We start from the raw sequence: 15548 nt of genomic DNA on the forward strand, positions 1-15548 counted from the left end.
CTGGTTCATGGATTACAGGATAAAACTTACCAGGAAAGGTTGAAGGATCTTAACATATACAACTTGGAAGAAAGACTAGAAAGGGCATATATGATAGAAACATAAATATAAAGTTAGGGAGGAAAGTATATTTAAAAGACTAATATGACAACAAGAAGAGGACAGTCTTAAATTAGAGGGGCAAAGGTTTAAAAAGATCAGGAATTATTATATTACTGAGAGGGTAGTGGATGCACGGAGCAGCCTTCCAGATGAAGTGGTAGAGGTTAACACAGTGAGAAAGTTTAAGCATGCATGGGATAGGCATAAGTCTATTCTAGGTTTAAGAGACTAATTAAAGTATTTAGAAAATCGGTCAGCCAAGATGGGTCGAATGACTTATCTGACGTCACATTCTATATTTCTATGTGGTGACTGGCAGCTTTCCTGATCACAGGCTCTCCCGAGTTGGGCCATGCACAGCAGGGCTGGCTTATTGGCTCAGAGTGTCAGCCAATGAGCGTTCTGTAGTGGATTAGCCGCAGATAAAGTTTAACTCATCACGATGAGTGGGACTGCGTAACAAACTTAAAGCAGTCATAATTCATCTGCTACAATGTAAATACATCCCCTGTTTACATCTTTGTGAACCAGGCTATGTACATGAATCTGCTGAGCAGATGGTCGTGCTTGTGCGCAATATTCAGACTCTCTCCAGATGAAAAGGTCTGTCCTAGGTTTTGTACTCATGCCACATAAAGTAAGAAGGATTAAAAGAAGAAGATTCCATTGTTTTGTTTTTTACTTTTTACTATTTTAAAGACTTACCCCAAAAGAAAACATGAATGTATTTTTTCTGCATGTTATTTTTGAGGGCACGTGAAAAAACAGCTAACAAAAGTTTGTGCCAGGGAATTGATCAGAGAGGTCTCTCTGATGGAGCTGTGAGCACGCTCACAACGGCAGATTTCCAATGCAAAGAAAGGGGATAGGAAGGTGGACATTAGCTCCATGGAGCAAACAGAAGCAAAAGAAATTCTCCTGTGCTGCTTGCGTGACATTTAGCAAGGTGTTGGAGTATCTACAGTTATGAGAAAAAGAAAGTACACCCGATTGAATTCTATGCTTTTACATATCAGGAAATAATAAAAATCATCTGTTCCTTACCAGGTATTAAAAAAAGGTAAATACATCCTCAGATGAAAAACATGACATATTACAGTGTCATAGTTTAGCAAAAATAAAGTTGAAATGGAGTAGCCATGTGTGAAAAAACTCTTACTACCTTCATTGGAATCAGAGGACCACACCCCAAAAGAAAGCACTTCAGTATGCAGCACGCAGGTGGGCGGCCGTCTCTGAGAAAGCATGGAGGCAGGTCGGCGGCTCGGGGGAGAGAAACCCCCCCCCCCAAAAAAAACTCTTGCTCTGCTCCCTTGTGCGTCTTGCAGTGATGCCGGGTGACTGAATATGATTGCACACTGACCACAGAATCACTGAACAGCACACGAGGGGGAAGAGCTAGAATGGTTTGAAGATTACAGCAGCCCCACTTGACTTGAAGATTACAGCAGCCCGACTGGATACAAAGGACGGTATCCACTCGAGCTCTCCCAAAACATGGGAGGCTGTGTGGACTTAAATAAAAAAAAAACAAAAAAAAACAGTGAGTTAATAAGAAAATGTGTGTTAATGTTTATGCGATCACGTATGCCTTTGTGTGTGCACAAGTGTGTGTCTACCTGAAAGTAAGAGTCTAGGGTCTGTGCAAGCAAGTGTGTCTGCCTGTGCCAGTGTCTCTATGGGGAACATTTAGTGCCTCCATGCAGAGTGTGGAGACATTGAATGTAGATGCTGCATACTGTGCAGCACTGGACAAGGAATATCACCTATGGTGGTCATCTGAACGACTGAAAAGCATGTAGGGGCAGGATAGAGACACCAGAACCACTACATTAAGCTGCAAATCTACAACAAAATGGCAAAAAAAAAAAAAAGAATCAAGGAGTTTTAATGGCCCAGACAAATTCCAGACTTAAAGCCAATTGAAATGGCGACAGGACCTTAAGAGAGCTGTGCATAAACAAATACCAGCAAACCTCAATGAACTGAAGCAATCTTGTAAAAAAAGAGTGGAACAAAATTCACCCACAACGATATGAGAGACTGATAAAGTCATACAGAAAACTATTACTTTAAGTTATTGCTGCTACAGGTGGTTCTACAAGCTCCTGAATCACAAGGTGTACTTCGTATATCACACATGGCTTCTCCTTCTTGGCTCTTGTTCATCTTAGTTTTGCTAAATAAATCATGACACTGTGTAATATGTCATGTGTTGTTGTTCATCAGAGGTTGTATTTACCCAATTTTAAAACCTGCTAAGGAACTAATGATTGTTATGTTCTGATATGGAAAACAATAGGATTCAAAGATTTTCTGTGTGTGTACATATGTATGTCATGTTAAAAAGAGAGCACACCCTGCTCTCTTTTTAACATGACATACATATACACACACACAGAAAATCTAACACTCATTCACTAAACAGCAATTTCAAGTCTCAGAATGTAATTTTATTTAAAAACATCATCTAGGCAAAAATAATGGGGTTTTAGTTACAGTATATGATCATACATTGCATAAGCCTTCCACATTGTTAAAGGACTACTATAGTGCCAGGAAAACATGCTTGTTTTCCTGGCACTATAGTGCCCTGAGGGTGCCCCCCTCCTGCTGGGGTCTAGGGTGAGGAAGGGGTTAAAATCTTACCTTTTTCCAGCGCTGGGGAATCTCCTTTTGCCATCATCGGCTGAATCCGCATGTACGGCATGAGCCGCGCATTCAGCCAGTCTCATAGGAAAGCATTCTCAATGCTTTCCTATGGACGGCAGCGCCTTCTCACTCTGAAAATCACAGTGAGAAGCGCCTCTAGCGGCTGTCAATGAGACAGCCACTAGAGGCTGGATTAACCCATTTGTAAACATAGCAGTTTCTCTGAAACTGCAATGTTTACAGCAGAAAGGGTTAATCCTAGAGGTACCTGGCACCCAGACCACTTCATTAAAGGACCACTCTAGGCACCCAGACCACTTCAGCTTAATGAAGTGGTCTGAGTGCCAGGTCCCTCTAGGATTAACCCTTTTTATTATAAACATAGCAGTTTCAGAGAAACTGCTATGTTTATAAATGGGTTAATCCAGCCTCCAAATCCTCTAGTGGCTGTCTCACTGACAGCCGCTAGAGGCGCTTGCGTGATTTTCACTGTGAAAATCACAGTGAGAGCACACAAGCGTCCATAGGAAAGCATTGTAAATGCTTTCCTACGAGACCGGCTGAATGCGCGCGCAGCTCTTGCCGCGCATGCGCATTCAGCCGAAAGGGAGGATCGGAGGCGGAGAGGAGAGCTCCCCGCCCAGCGCTAGAATAAAGGTAAGTTTTAACCCCTTCCTCACCATCCAGCCCGGCGGGAGGGGGTCCCTGAGGGTGGGGGCACCCTCAAGGCACTATAGTGGTACCCATTCTTGGCAGGTCCTACTCTAACAATCTAATGCCTGCAGAAAGTCCCAGGGGGAAGCATTTTCCAAGTATGTTGATTAATCTTATAAGAGCCAGCATCAGGTCACTAGAGTAGCACCTGCCAAGAATGGGATACATTGAAGTTGTGGCAGGCTTAATCATCTACTGGCTTTATATATACATATTTATTTGCAAAAAAAAAAAAATCAAATGTCGTGATAATTGCACTTTAAAGGCTGTTCCTATAAATATTAAAATATATTTCCCCTTAAAGGGGAACGCATAATAAAGAAATGAGCTCTGTAAGTTCACCTGGACACTCACCACCACCAATGGGAATGCATGAACAAGCATTTTACAACGACTTAGTAAAACACAATGAATGCAAGGTTAAAAAAAAAAAGGGGGGGGGGGGGGGATGGTGGGAGGTGACCGGTCTACAAATTAATGGGCCATTGCCATTCAATATGCATACTGCTTTTCTACGTAAATTGGGAATACAGTGAAAGTAACAGCATCTACTGTGTGCGACTGGTCTGCAGAACCTTCCACTCCTTTATCGCACATGAGAAGCTATAGAGAGGTGTAGTCATGCATGTTTTCCATACAGTGTATTTTACCTCCCCACTCTGTGCCTGCAGCTCCCTGGCTGCCTTGCTGAACCCAGACTGCAGGAGATGCTGGTGAATCAGCGCCAGCAACGAGACTTCGGACTTCATGTTAAAACAGAAATCTACCAGCTATAACCACCGGTCCGACACTACGTCACATGGACACCTCTATCCCATTCAACCACGTGCTTCCTGCACCTCTACTTCCGGGAGGCATGAGGCAAAGTAGCACGCACTACCTACTTCCGTCAATTTTTTTTTTTTATCTTTATTCAGATAAACAATATTGACAAATCTTGTAATAGAATAAGAAAGTAATTTGGGGTATTTTCAATGTTATATTAATAGTAGTAATGTTATTTCAGAAGATTTAGATAAGTGAATTTGTGTTATTAATCAGCAGTGCAGCCCCATTAACGTGGTACTAACCATATTCTACTAATCTGGTATTAATTCTAATGTCAATGTCACATTATTGACGTAGACTCCAAGATACTGCTGGCAGAGAACAACACATCAAACTCATAACCCCAAATAAAGGATAGGAGTAGGACCCCTATTTTATTTTTTTAAATCAATACTTTTAAAAGTGTTGTTTATTGATACCGGAGAAACTGACGGAAGCCAAGCACAGAGAGATGGACACAGGTTTCTTCAGGAAGGAAGAGATCTTTATTCGATTCACCGACCGGGACTCAGAGGGACTAATGTCACCAAAAACAGCTCAAATCTGAGTCCTGATCGTACAGTGTAGGTCCCTTATATAGACATATAGCTCCTCCTATAATCAGTTCCACCTTCATGTACTCTAACCCAATCCACAGAATAAAGACTAACTTTCCTGTTTGACCACTTGGCTTGCCCAGCACAATGGAGAAGGGGAATACTCGTATATCCTGTATTCCTGCACATGCTCCTTACACTACTGATTGTATCGTTGCCACGTGCAACCAACCGACCGATACATCAGCATATGCACGTGCACATACCACGTGGCAATCTCGGCCTACTAAATTTATTTTTACCGAGATTCCACCACATTCCCCCCTTTGATGCTTCTGATATTTCATAATCCCAGATGCATCACTTAATCAGGGTTTGCTTACACCTCAAGTTGCCATAAACCAGACTAGACTTTGCGACTCTCTAGAGATACAAACCCCTCAGCATTCCTCTTCCTGTACGTGTTCTCTTTGATTTAAAGCCTCGTACCTGCAAACAGCCATTATCTGTGCAGCGGCCTTTCTCTCTGCTATATTCTCTATAATGCTCTGCACAGACCTAACTACCAAAGGAATCAGACACGGCAGGAGGAGGCACAGCATCAAGATTAGCATGACTACACCTACCAGTGCTTGAGTCCTCCAAACTGCTCGTACCAATTACCAAACCAACTACTCGGATTATACCCTTTCCATACTTGAGTAGGCACATGTGCTAGTTTAACCATATGGCTAGTAAGCTCAGCTATTGCTTGCCCTTCATCATCTATTTGAAGACAACAATTGCTTAGATTAAACTTCCCACATACACCTCCCTCTACTGCCAATAGGTAATCCAAGGCTAATCTATTCTGGTAGACGGCTGTCCTCATCCTAGTGTTATGCTTTGCTAGGAGATTAAGCGCTTGTGATGTTTCATTGGTAATTATCTCAACCACTGCCTGTAATCTTATGATACGGTTAAGCATGTATATTGGGGTTCTGTATCCATAAGTACCATCCTCTGCCCACGTAGGTGGCCCATATTATTCTATAATATGCTGGGGAGGCCACTCATTATCTTCCCAGGTACCTATCTCTAGGGGTCCCCTTTTCTTTCTATGATTTACATCATACACTTTAACTCCCAAAGTCTCTCCTAATTCAATTGGCAACAAGAAGAAGGATGGTTTGAGCATACCTAATACACATGCCCCTTCCCAGTCCTGTGGTAACTCCGAATAGGCCTTCTTACCACAGATCCAGTACAAATTTGCTGGGGCTTTCCAACTAGATGTAGCAGATAGGTCAAACCACACATCCTTTAACCCCTTAAGGACCAAACTTCTGGAATAAAAGGGAATCATGACATGTCACACATGTCATGTGTCCTTAAGGGGTTAAACTGGTATAAATTGCAAACGGATTAGGTGGTTCTGAGACATTTGAAGCTGACCACCAAGTTGTATCTTTTGTATCATCATTATAAGCTTTTTGTCCTAGACAAGTCAATTCTCCTACAGATGTATTAAACATTATTCCTTTCCTTGATATGCAAACATAACCTATAATGGAGGTCTTTAATCGCCACTCAGATTTACCTCTAACACTCACTTGATAATCAGTTTGAGAAGATATTAACTGTTCAACTGTCTCAGAACCGGAATACATTACCTCCTTTGCTTCCCATGGCCATTGGTCTCCCATATTAGTACCTCCACACACATAGCAGTTGGTTACATTAAGACTACCAGCAATGCTTTCGGCTAGATCTATAAATAAGTTTTTCGCATTATGGGGGATCTTATTTTCCACACTCATCTCCTCATAGAAGGAATGAAAGACCTGATGAGTCTGGGTTGCCACAGTATCGGTCTCTATTCCTATAAATAATATTGTCCCAGGATCCAAACCTGTTCCATACATCTGGAACCCAAATAAGTTCCCAAACCTATCTATGAATAGTTCTGGGTCATTGATAAGTATATGGACTGGGTTACACTCCCTAGACTTACAATATGGCTTGGTAGGCAACTTAGTGACAATCATATCCTTATCTACTGTCTGTCCCCAGGTTGCCCACGCCACACAGGACCAATACGGACAATAATTGTATTCTTTATTTGGGCATTTTGAATCTATATATTTATACTTACTACTGGGGCAAATATACTTATCATTAGACCCATACGTTCTTTCCCATTTAAGATCGCCACATACATCTCACGGTTTTCTACCACCTGACATCGCCTTACATGCATCAAATAGCAAAACACCTGGAGAATGTACGGTTTCTAGTATGGTCTTATTTATCAGGGTCCCCTGTGAGTCTCCATTCCGAATAGTCAACCAAATTGTACGGGGTTGATACTCAGGGCTAAAACACTTAGGTTCTCCTGCTCCTAAATGGCATACACTATAATCTATGCCAACTTAGATACATGTCCTTTACACTCATACTGGGAATGCCAAATAAGGGTCTGGGAAATGCGATTGCCGGTTTTCGTAGTCTTAATGCAAACCTCACAGCCTGGTGTGTCGGTACCTCTACCTTCCTGAATAATTAAAAACACACATAAATACATTATCAAACACATCACTCCGGACATCTTCTTCCTAACTCTTCGACCATGTGATGGCACCTCAGCTTCCAGGATGTGAGGGCTGCAGGGAATGGAGTCCTTCTGATCCTCACTTTCCTTCACAGAGATCCCTTCAAGACACTCTGGCTATGAAACGTAGGCAGGTGGTCAGGCTTTATTGTGGCCGTCAAAACACCTACTTGTAGATTTTTGTTGATGTTCCCTTGTAACAGAACTCTTCTCAAAAATCACTTTCAATCCAACTGGGTCACTCTCTTCAACCGGATCTTGCAGGGATTCTCAGGATCTGGTGTAGCCTGCCAAGAATCTGCTGCTGCTGGTTTAACCCTGGAGTGATGAATCCACGGAATCACTTCAGCCACCTTTATAGCTGTTGGGGTAGACAAAAGAACAACATAAGGACCCCTCCACTTTGGCCCCAACGGTACACTGTTCCACTCCTTTATCCAAACTTGGTCTCCTGGATGATAAGAATGGACAGGTGTATAAATATTCACAGGTAACCTATCTTGTACCCATTTCTGTACCTCCTCCATAGTCTTACCCAACTCTACAACCTGCTGCCGGGTAATTCCTTCTCCCAACTGACTCAAATCCCCCCTTAAGTTACTAAGTACGGGAGGTGGACGCCCATACAGAATTTCAAAAGGTGAGAGACCCATCCTTCTGGTAGGTGAACTACGAATGCGCAACAGAGCTATTGGCAAAAGAACATTCCACTTGAGTTGGGTTTCTTGACACATTTTTGCCAATTGGCTCTTAATAGTTCTGTTCATCCTTTCCACTTTCCCAGAACTCTGAGGCCTATATGCCGTATGAAGTTTCACTTAATACCAAGCATATGAGTCAGTTGTTGTAGGCACTGGTGAACAAAGGCTGGACCATTATCTGATCCTATAGAACATGGTAGTCCATATCGGGGTATTATTTCCCGCAACAGAAATCGCACAACTTCTCCTGCTTTCTCTGTACGAGTGGGACATGCTTCTACCCATCCTGAGTAGGTGCACACAGCTACTAGTAGGTAACGATGTCCGCCGGATTTAGGCATTACCGTGTAGTCTATTTGGAGATCGGACATAGGGAGCCCTGCCATGTACTGGACTCCCGGTGGTTTCACTGGACCTTGCCTTGCGTTGTTTTTGGCACATAACACACATCTTCGTACAATGGCTTGAGTCAAGTTGGACAATCTTGGTATGTAAAAATGCTTCCTAAGAGATTCTTCCATACTATCTCTCCTGGAATGTGTCCCATTGTGATAGTTCTGGACAATTTCTACAGCTAGCGATGCTGGAATAACTATCCTTCCATCTTCTAACTGATACCAATTATTCTCCAAATATTTTCCAGCTTCAGTCTTTAACCACTCTTCTTCTTGAGCTGTATAATGGAGTCCACTGAGACAGAGGGGTCGGTATGAGAGCAGCTATACACTCCACATATTCCTGTTGTCCTGATTCAGCGGCACGCTTGGCTGCATTATCTGCCATCCGATTTCCTTTCACCACATCACCATCACCTTTCAGATGCGCTCGACAATGTATGATACCAACTTCCTTCGGCTCCCATACGGCTTCCAATAGTTGTAATATCTCAGCTGCGTACTTGATTTCTTTAACCTCTGAGTTCAGCAGTCCTCTTTCTTTATACACGGCTCCATGGGCATGAGTGGTTAAAAACGCATACTTTGAGTCCGTATAGATGCTTACCCTCAATCCTTCAGCCAATTGTAACGCTCGTGTGAGTGCGATTAATTCTGCCCTCTGTGCCGATGTTCCTTTTGACAATGGCCGAGCTTCTATCACCTTGTCTATGGTTGTCACTGCGTATCCAGCGTAGCGAATCCCTTCTTTCACGTAACTACTGCCGTCCGTATAGTACTGGACATCGGGGTTCTGGATGGGAAAATCACGAAGGTCCGGTCTGCTTGAGAACACTTCATCCATCACCTCCAGGCAATCATGTTGACTCTCAGTAGGTTGTGGCAAAAGGCTGTCTGGGTTCAAGGTATTGACAGTTTCAAGATGCACTCTCGGGCTCTCACATAACATGGCTTGATACTTAGTCATACGGCTATTGCTAAACCAATGATTGCCTTTATAGTCTAGCAACGTCTGTACTGCGTGCGGGACTCGCACGTAGAGTTCCTGACCCAGAGTGAGCTTGTCAGCTTCGGCTACCAGCAGGGCGGCGGCAGCTACGGCTCTTAGACAAGGTGGAAGACCACTGGCTACTGCATCCAGTTGTTTAGACATATATGCAACAGGTCGTTGCCATGATCCCAAGTACTGTGTCAGTACTCCCACAGCCATCCTTCTTTGCTCGTGTACATATAAGTAGAATGGACGTGTATGATCAGGTAGACCTAATGCTGGGGCACTCATCAATGCCTTCTTAACATCCTCAAATGCCTTCTGCTGTTCGATGGTCCACAGGAAGGGATCGTGTTCTGTGCCTTTTATAGCTGCATAAAGGGGTTTCGCCAATATCGCATAACTGTGAATCCATATCCTGCAGAAGCCTGCTGCCCTTAAGAGCTCTCGCACTTGTCTTCTATTCTTGGGTGTTCGTATTTGGCATACAGCTTCTTTTCTCTCAGGCCCCATTATCCTTTGACCTTCAGAGATATGGAATCCCAGATACTTGACAGTTGGCTGACACAACTGAGCTTTCTTCCTGGACACCTTGTATCCTGCCTTCCAAAGAATGTGCAGTAAATCATATGTTGCTTGCTGGCATATCTCTTTTGTAACTGCCGCTATCAACAAATCATCTACGTATTGTAGTAATACACATTCTCCTGGGATGGACTTGAAGTCTAGTAAGTCCTGACTTAATGCTGATCCAAATAGGGTAGGTGAATTTTTAAACCCTTGGGGCAATCTTGTCCAAGTCATCTGGCGTTTCGAGCCCGTTACAGCATTTTCCCATTGGAATGCAAAGATACACTGGCTTTCTGTAGCAATTCGTAGGCAAAAGAAGGCATCTTTAAAGGGAAACTCCAGTGCCAGGAAAACGATCCGTTTTCCTTGCACTGGAAGGTCCCTCTCCCTCCCACCCCACAATCCCCAGTTGCTGAAGGGGTAAAAACCCCTTCAGTGACTTACCAGAGGCAGCGACAGGTCCCACGTCGCTGCTTCCTCCTCCCCCGCCGCTCCTCCTTCTGCTTACGTCGGCCGGTGGGCGAGACTGATCTCGCCCGCCGGCCGAGGAGACCTAATGCGCATGCACGGCAATGCCGCGCATGCGCATTAGCGCACCCCATAGGAAAGCATTGAAAATGAATTTCAATGCTTCCCTATGGGGAATAGAGCGACGCTGGAGGTCCTCACACAGCGTGAGGACGTCCAGCGACGATCTAGCACAGAAAACCTGTGCTATAGAGCAGGAAGTTCCCTCTAGTGGCTGTCTAATAGACAGCCACTCGGGGAGGACTTAACCCTGCAAGGTAATTATTGCAGTTTAAAAAAACTGCAATAATTACACTTGCAGGGTTAAGGGTAGTGGGAGTTGGCACCCAGACCACTCCAATGAGCAGAAGTGGTCTGGGTGCCTGGAGTGTCCATTTAAGGTCCAAAACTGTAAAGTAAGTAGCCCCACCCGGAATTAAGGCAAGCAGGTTATATGGATTGGGCACAACTGGATGTATACTTACTACCGCATCATTGACTGCTCTTAAGTCCTGCACAGGGCGATACTCATCTGTTCCAGGCTTTTGAACAGGCAACAATGGGGTGTTCCAGGGGGAAGTACAGAATTTTAGGATACCATACCTTATGAACTTATCCAAATAAGACTGTATGTTCTTCTTTGCCTTTTGGGGAATATGGTATTGTCTTAGGCTCACTGGATAAACCCCAAGTTTTAGTTCAATCCGTATAGGTGGGATATTGCGAGCAAGTCCTGGTGGGTTACTCTCTGCCCACACTCCTGGTATATTAAACAAGGATTCATCACTCCTAAGGTTTTGTCTGTCAACACTGTATAAAGTCGCCACTCTTCTTCTTATTGATATTGTCATTATACCTGAGGGTCCATTAAACTTCAAGGATATCGTTCCGTTAGGCAGAAATCTTATCTGTGCTTGTAACTTCGATAACAAATCTCGTCCTAGAAGTTGGACTGGACATTCAGGCATGTAAAGGAACTGATGTTTTACTACGTGGCCTCCCAGTGTACAGCGTCGACTTTTAAGAACCGGTTTAGCAGCACTCCTCCCAGTTGCTCCTATTACAGTGATAGTTCTTCCTGAAGGAGGAGTGACTAGGTTAGTTACCACAGAATGTTCAGCACCAGTGTCGATCATGAAAGAACTCCTTTTTCCCCCTAATGCTACATCGACCATAGGCTCTGCTCGGCCAAGGGGGATGGAGCCCTGTCGGTATCAATAGTCCTCCATGACAGTGTCAGCCAAACCCACAAATTCTCTATCTTCTCTTTCTCGGGGTCTCTGCGCTGCTGGGTAATACCTATCCCCATGAACGCTTCCTCTATTATTCCCACCATTTCCTCCAGGGCCTCCTCTTCCTCTCGCTCTGCCTCTATAATTATTACTATATCCTGCCCTTGTTCTATCTCTCTCATATTGTTCCCTCAGTGGACACTCACTTCTCCAATGCCCTTCTTCCTTACAGTATGCACATTGGTTCCTACTTAAAGGCTCCCTATTCCACTTATTCTCGCTTTTCTCAGTTCCCCTATACACTTCCTTTTCCCTTCTATCTACACCCGCGATAGCTACTGCTAACATGTCAGCTTTCCTTCTCATCTTTCGTTCTTCTTCCTTTTTCGTCTCTGTCTCCCTATTCATATAAACCTTATTCGCTATCTCCATTAGTTGAGTTATAGACATCCCTACAAACCCTTCTAACTTTTGTAATTTTCTCTTTATATCTCCATAGGCCTGGCTGACAAAGGCAGAGTTAACCATCCGGGAATTCTCAGGAGCCTCTGGATTAAAGGGGGTATACAACCGGTATGCCTCCAATAATCGATCATAAAAGGCACTGGGCGACTCATCACATTTCTGCAATACCTCGGCCGTCCTTGACATATTGATCGCCCTTTTTCCTCCGGCTTTCATGCCAGCAATAATGGCGTCCCTGTAAGCTCTTAAACAGGCCATATCTGCGCCATTAACATTCCAATTCGGATCTGTGTTTGGATAATGGGCTGCGGCCCATGCTGCCAGGTTGGCCTGATTTTGAGTACGGGCCACTTCTTCAAGCGCTTTAATTGCCGCCTGATTTATTCGAGTTCTTTCCTCGTTAATAAACAATGTCATAAGTAATTGCTGGCAATCAGCCCAAGTGGGATTATGCGTCTGGATTATAGAGGTAATCAAATCTGTCATGGCTTGAGGTTTATCTGTGTAGGAGGAGTTATGGGTCTTCCAGTTGAATAAGTCAGTGGTGGTAAAGGGAACATAGACAAATACGGGATCAGCATGTTGTAACTGGTCCTCACCGTTAATATGTGTCGGGTCCGGTGTCAGTCGGAGAGGCATTTGATAATGTCAGGGTTGGAGGGTAACGGTCAGTTGTCGGGTTAGTATGGGGCTTCGTTGAGGAAGGTCAGTTATGGGGTCCGGTCGAGGGGTAGTAAGACAAGGGGAAGGGGACGCTTTTTCTTTACTGAAGGGAAGATCAGTAAGTAGAATATTCCAGGCCGGGCTGGGAGGAGCCTGACCAGGAACCAGAAATGATGCCAAATCTGGATAGGTGGGGTTAATAGGGGTAGGTACCGGAAGGGGAGGGTTTAAAGCAAGTGGGCTAGACTCTGAGCTAGAGGAGGGGGTAGGTGGAGACAACGGAGCAAGGGGAGTAGTATTACTAGCAGCGCCTCCTCTTCCTCTTCCTGTAGAGGAGGAGTAAGGGGGTGGCAAGGGGATCTCTGACTCAGGGGGCGTGTCCAGAATGGGCGTAATCACGGCCTTGGTGGACAAACGAGTTCTGGCCACAGGAGGCGACATTGCTCCTCGTTGCATACCCTGATCCATTTTGGCAAGTCATCTACGGCCCGCTTCCAACAATCAATATACGGAAACTGGCCGTAAATTTCAGGCCTACCCGATACAGCCACGTGTACGCGCTGCACCAGATTAGGATCAAGACTACCACGTGGAGGCCATGCAGCCACCAGGGTAGGCCATTCCCTACTACATAAAGTAGTCAGGCGTGTTGGGGACATCTTTACTCCAAAATCATGTACATTGTATCCCTTTTTAAAGTTCTTTAACATGCATTCTAAGGGATCAATGATCTTTGAATCCGACGCACCCATACTTAGCAACGGAGCGTCATCTCCAATAGAAGCAAAACAAACACACTTCCAACGGTCACACCCGTTCCCCTTGGCAACAGGACCACGTGGTACGGTTACTAGGCCAAACGTACACAACAAAACATACAGGGAATTCCCGTACACACACCGCTGTTACACCAGTCACAAAATAATTATTACTGTACCTTTTGGTGAAACTATACAATCACCCACGTTATAATTCTCAGTATTTAAATTACCCGTCTATAACATGCCCTAGTGATGTAGATTAATTTAGAAATAAACAAATATGTTTAAAAATCTATCTGTTCCTGTCCAAATCTGAGATGATTAAATTGCGTATACGCAGAAGTAAATTCACACTGACACACGGAGTTCAGGTTAAAATAACTTCGAGAAAATTTAATGGCATCTGAAGAAAAGCGGGCTCGCAGACCCTTATAAGAGCGAAATTACATCATCATTGATTATCGAGATATCAGTAAATAAACATCATTAATTGGATTAAATGTTAAGTGGCTATGTCAATGTCCACCCATCAATATTATTAATTGGCTCTAGAACTAAGTGGTTAGCTAGGTGTCCTCCCACCGGGAGGTGGTATTGTTCTGGACACGGGTGTGGACAGATGGCTCAAGCGCCATCTTACCCAGCACGAGGCTTACTCGGTGGGAAGGGGGGCTTGAGCGTCATTTTGGGTGGTTAGTGATGTCAGACTCGTGGTCAGGTGCAGGGTTCTTTTATGAATAGAACATTTCATTAGGCCAGCTTCTCATGGCCTTGGCTATGGCCTTGGTTATACTTTGTTGCATGTTACAGGAAATTGAATAATTCCGGGGTTAGTCATGTCTTTATAGAAAATACAGTCTCTATTCATTACACTAAATGCTGTTAGGAAATTCTGTCATGTAATGTAGTTTAAAATGGAGGATTCTGTCAGAATGGAGGATTCTGTCAGGTAATGTGGGTTAAAATGGAGTTAGTGCAAAAATTCAACACAGGTTCAATACAGGTTTTTTAATAATTCTACATCAGTCCCCCCTATGAAATGTTAGATTCTAAAAAGATAAACTTTATTTGTTAATACCAGAAGACGTGTTAGCCCAAAGGCACAGAAACCCCGTGGCCGCTAGCTAGGTGTTAATGCAAAGTGCAATTCTGTCCCTTAATCTGACCCTAGTAGGCTAACTCATCCGTCAGCATGGCTCTCGAACACTTCACTCCCATGGGTGGCCCATGGTGGCTTGTCCACCACTTCTCCACACGGGGACTTTACCCATTACTGACGGATACTGTCCCTAAGCTGGTCCCTTACTAGAACTCTTGCACTTTATCAACAAAAGGGATAGTTTGCAGCGGTATACAGGGTGAGTTGAGATCTTGAAAATCTTGGTCATCAACTGCCAGATGTGCAAAAGTTGGTGTTGCTTGGTCTACAGTCTTCTGTAGGAATTTTCTCAGACAAGGGAGGACACAACAAACGAGAAGAGCAAAGATAAAAATAGAAATTAGTATTGCCATACCAATATGCATTAAAGCTTTTTGCCATCCTGTCATCCAACCAAACCATCTTTCCCAGGGATCTTTTATCCCAGAATTTCTTTTTAACTCTTCAGAGAGCTCATTTAATTTTTCTATGGCTAAGGTGACTTTACCATTAGGGCCTGTGTTTTCTGGGATGTAAGTACAACATGTCATGGTGTCGGGCAAAATTTTACATACACCCCCTTTTTCAGCTAGAATCATATCTAAGGCCATTCTATTCTGGAAGGACATTTGGGATGTAGCCTGCAGCTGTTCGGCTAATCCCTGGAGGGCATCCCTGGTGTAATTAACAAAGCGTTGTTGGT

At 44.0% G+C, this 15548-nt stretch overlaps 1 protein-coding gene across 5 annotated transcripts in view; it reads right to left on the reverse strand.

Moving 5' to 3' along the window:
• Nucleotides 1-4309, reverse strand: part of TCOF1 (treacle ribosome biogenesis factor 1) — a 106173-nt gene extending 101864 nt beyond the window's left edge. For all 5 annotated transcript variants that reach the window (XM_063447888.1, XM_063447887.1, XM_063447886.1 and 2 more), the window contains exon 1: nt 4119-4309. In XM_063447888.1, coding sequence (XP_063303958.1) covers nt 4119-4217 — 99 coding nt within the window. In that variant the 5' untranslated portion in view covers nt 4218-4309. The remainder of the gene's footprint in view (nt 1-4118) is intronic.
• Nucleotides 4310-15548: the final 11239 nt, after the last annotated feature.

Source organism: Pelobates fuscus, chromosome 3 (genome assembly GCF_036172605.1).
Source record: "Pelobates fuscus isolate aPelFus1 chromosome 3, aPelFus1.pri, whole genome shotgun sequence".
Lineage (NCBI taxonomy): Eukaryota > Metazoa > Chordata > Amphibia > Anura > Pelobatidae > Pelobates > Pelobates fuscus.